At 34.9% G+C, this 4497-nt stretch overlaps 1 protein-coding gene across 1 annotated transcript; it reads left to right on the top strand.

The window, feature by feature from the left end:
* Window positions 1-523: 523 nt before the first annotated feature.
* FAM200B (family with sequence similarity 200 member B) lies at window positions 524-3931 on the top strand. Its single transcript, XM_017970661.4, has one exon. The coding sequence runs from the start codon at window positions 906-908 to the stop codon at window positions 2874-2876; it is 1971 nt and encodes a 656-aa protein (XP_017826150.1). The 5' UTR covers window positions 524-905; the 3' UTR covers window positions 2877-3931.
* The last annotated feature ends 566 nt before the right edge of the window (window positions 3932-4497 follow it).

Here is a 4497-nt window from a genome sequence, read left to right as displayed (position 1 = left end):
TGCCTTATAGAAATAGGCCTAAGCCAATATAAGATAATGATAGAGTTATAGACTTTTTGCCTCACCGTCCATGATCTTAGATATCATAAAGGCCCTCATAGCTGGCAGTAATATTACTTTGTACTGTGATACTTTCATGTCTTATCTCTCATCTTATTCCCAGGTCAAGGATGCATTCCCAGGAAAGTTCCATAAAAATATATCATCAGCTCCAACCTGATATTTGACCTAGCCATGGAAAACCTCATTGGCTCCTTACTAGATCAGACCATAAATATGATTAAGGAATGGAAATCTGAGATAAATTTCCACTACTTGAAGATGTTCTTGTACAAGTCAACAGTTTAGCGGATCAGCTAGATTTTTCATCATCAAGCAGACATACTCAAGGTACCAGCACAGCAAAGGGCACAAAATGTCTCTATATCAGTATTTTTCACAATATGTGTGAGACCCATTAGTGAGGCATGAAAGCAATTCTGTGAGTCACAATGAACATTTTTTTAAAAAAACAAAATAAAATGTAAAATATCCAAGTGTTTTGCATGAATCCTTTGCCTGAATTGTACACATTGCAAGGAATGCTGAGGTCAATTTCACTTTGTGAGAAAGGTATTTGATGGAAGGAATAGGATGAATAGAATGTATATTGGCCAAGAAAGGATTTTCAGGCATTTGCTTCTGGGTGTCATGCTTGATTTTCATAATAGCAAGGTTAATGCACAGTCAAGTTTTATATTACAATGACTTGCAACTAGTTGTGAAGTCTGAGATACTCAACTGAGATTCAATTGTAAACTTTGTAGTTTTGAAAATATGTTATTTAGACTCTTTTTTTTTTTCTTCTTTTTTGAGTTAGTGCCAATTATAACATTTTAATCAAACTGGAACAAATTGTTATTAAAATGGATCATTTCTTTATTAAAAGAAGGAGGAATAGTGAAGTGAAATATACAGAAGCATGTTCAAGTTCATCTGTTGAATCTGGAATTGTGAATAGTGGCAATATTGAGAAAAATACTGACTCTAATCTGCAAATTTCAACTTCATTTGAGCCACATTTCAAAAAGAAAAAAGTAAGTGCAAGACGTTATAATGAAGATTACTTAAAATATGGCTTTATCAAATGTGAAAAACCGTTTGAAAATGACAGACCTCAGTGTGTTATTTGTAATAATATTCTTGCGAATGAAAGCTTAAAACCTTCGAAATTAAAAAGGCACTTAGAAACTCAGCATGCTGAACTTATTGATAAGCCTCTTGAATATTTTCAAAGGAAGAAAAAAGACATAAAATTATCAGCACAGTTTCTTACTTGTTCTACCATTAGTGAGAAAGCCTTATTATCATCATATTTAGTTGCATATCGTGTGGCAAAAGAGAAAATAGCTAACACAGCTGCTGAAAAAATTATTCTTCCAGCTTGTTTGGATATGGTACGTACGATATTTGATGATAAATCAGCTGATAAATTAAAAACTATACCTAATGATAACACAATATCGCTTCGAACTTGTACTATTGCAGAACATTTAGAAGCAATGCTTCTTACCCGGTTACAGTCTGGTATAGATTTTGCAATCCAGCTTGATGAAAGCACTGATACTGGAAGCTGCACAACACTTTTTGTTTATGTCAGATATGCATGGCAAGATGATTTTATGGAGGATTTTTTGTGTTTTTTAAATTTAACGTCACACCTAAGTGGATTAGATATTTTTACAGAAATAGAAAGGTGCATAGTTGGCCAATATAAGTTAAACTGGAAAAACTGTAAAGGAATTACAAGTGACGGCACAGCTACCATAACTGGAAAGCATAGCAGAGTAATTAAAGAATTACTAGAAGTTACTAATAATGGTACTGTGTGGAATCATTGTTTTATACATCGTGAAGGTTTAGCATCCAGAGAAATTCCACAGAATCTCATGGAAGTATTGAAAAATGCAGTGAAAGTTGTTAATTTTATTAAAGGAAGCTCACTGAATAGCCGGCTTCTTGAAAAATTTTGTTCAGAGATTGGAACTAATCATACCCACTTACTCTATCATACCAAAGTTCGTTGGTTGTCTCAAGGGAAAATACTAAGCAGGGTTTATGAGCTCAGGAATGAGATTCACTTTTGTCTCATTGAAAAAAAATCTCATTTGGCAAATATTTTTGAAGATGATATTTGGGTAACAAAATTGGCATATTTAACTGATATTTTTAGCATTCTTAATGAACTGAGTTTAAAACTACAGGGGAAAAACAGTGATGTATTCCAACATGTTGAATGTATCCAGGGATTTCAAAAGACATTATTGTTATGGCAAGCAAGACTCAAAAGTAATCATCCTAGCTACTACATGTTTCCAAGATTTTTGCAACATATTGAAGAGAATATTATTAATGAAGACATTTTGAAAGAAATAAAATTAGAGATATTGTTGCATCTCACTTCTCTATCTCAAACTTTTAACCACTTTTTTCCAGAAGAAAAATTTGAAACATTAAGGGAAAACAGTTGGGTAAAAGATCCATTTACTTTTCGAAGCCCTGAATCAATAATTGAGCTAAACTTGGTGCCTGAAGAAGAGAATGAATTATTACAGCTTAGTTCTTCATATACATTGAAGAATGATTATGAGACCTTAAGTTTATCAGCATTTTGGATTAAGGTAAAGGAAGACTTTCCATTGTTAAGTAGAAAGAGTGTCCTGCTATTACTACCATTCACAACTACTAGTTTGTGTGAATTAGGGTTTTCTATCTTCACCCAGTTAAAAACAAAGGAAAGAAATGGGCTGAATGGTACAGCAGCTATGCGGGTAGCATTATCTTCCTGTGTTCCAGACTGGAATGAACTTATGAACAGGCAGGGACACCCATCATAGTAAATAAAATCTTACCTGGTTTTTGTATTTCTTATTTTATAGTATTATTCTATATTATATTTAAATGGGACTATAACATTGTATGTGATACTTATGTTTTAATTTTTGTTATATTTAATAAAATTATTTTATGTTCATTGAACAAAAATTTAATGAATTTCTGTTAGAGGCCAGGAATTATTCCAGAGACATTTGGGATACAAAAGTGAACAAAACAGATAATTCCCTAGTGGAGTTTATATCCTGGTAAAGAGAAATTGACAATAAGCTTTATAATATTTAGAAGCTCTTAAGTGCTATGGAAATAGTAGTAAGAAGTACTGGGAAACCAAACTATGAAGGATTCTGTAGACCATTATTGGGCCTCTAGCTTTTGTCAGTGGAATAGAGAACAGTTGAAGTGTTTAAGCAAAGGAGAGAGATGATCTGAGTTAGGTTTTAAAAGACACTCCGGTCACTATTTTAAATTCTTAGAATAAGTCTGGATTAAATGTTACTCCCCCCTCACTGTATGTGGCTCAGATCTGTAATCCCAGCACTTTGACAGGCCATGGCAGAAGGATCACTTGAGCCCAGGAGTAGGAGTTCAAGACCAGCTTGGACAACATAGTGAGACCTTGTTTCTGCTAAAATTTTTTTAAAAATAAGCCTGGTGTGTTGCTGCACACCTGCAGTCCCAGCAACTCAGGAGGTTGAGGCAGGCGGTCGCTCAAGCTCAGGGGTTTGAAATAGCAGTCATCTATGATTGTACCACTGCAGTCCAGCCTGAGCAACAGAGTGAAACCCTGTCTCAAAAAAATTAAATGTCACTTCCTTAGAGAAACCTTTCTAACCACCTTAGGGTAAATCCTCCATTATTACTTTTATTTCTTTGTTTTTCTTGTAGTACATAGTTTGTGATAATTTTGATTACTATCATTCTGCCACCCTGGAATATGTAATTCATAATTATTTGATTACTATCATTCTTCCATAGTTGGGGAGATGATGTCCATTTGCATGATACATAGTGTATTCAATATCCATTTGCTAAAGAATAAATGAATCAATAATAACTAACATCTCTAATTTGTAGTCATTTCAAGTAATAATTATTAAATATGTAGAAAATTTCTTTGCCTTTTTTACTTTTCAAAATCTGATTTTGGGGCTGGGGGCAGTGGCTCACACCTGTAATCCCAGCACTTTGGCAGGCTGAGGCGGGCAGATCACCTGAGGTCAGGAGTTCGAGACCAGCCTGACCAATCTGGTGAAACCCCGTCTTTACCAAAAATACAAAAATTAGCTGGGCATGGTGACGGGCACCTGTAATCCTACCTACCTGGGAGGCTGAGGCAGGAGAATCACTTGAACCCAGGAGGCAGAGTTTGCAGTGAGCCAAGATTGCACCACTGCACTCAAGCCTGGGTGACAGAGTGAGACTCGAACTCAAAAAAGAAAGAAAAAATTTGATTTTGACATAACTTCTGTAAGCATCCAGAAAGGCATTGATGCTGCTTCTTCACAGTATTCCTGATGCTTAAGCATTGTATGTTGTGTAATATATAGTCTTCAAACTAATTTCAACTTCTGCCTCTCTGTGTACTCCTTCCTTCACTGGGTGATACTATTTTGGCATGGT

Source organism: Callithrix jacchus, chromosome 3 (genome assembly GCF_049354715.1).
Source record: "Callithrix jacchus isolate 240 chromosome 3, calJac240_pri, whole genome shotgun sequence".
In the NCBI taxonomy this organism is placed as follows: domain Eukaryota; kingdom Metazoa; phylum Chordata; class Mammalia; order Primates; family Cebidae; genus Callithrix; species Callithrix jacchus.
The sequence above is the reverse complement of the archived record's forward strand: the minus strand, read 5'-3'. Positions and strand labels throughout refer to the sequence as shown.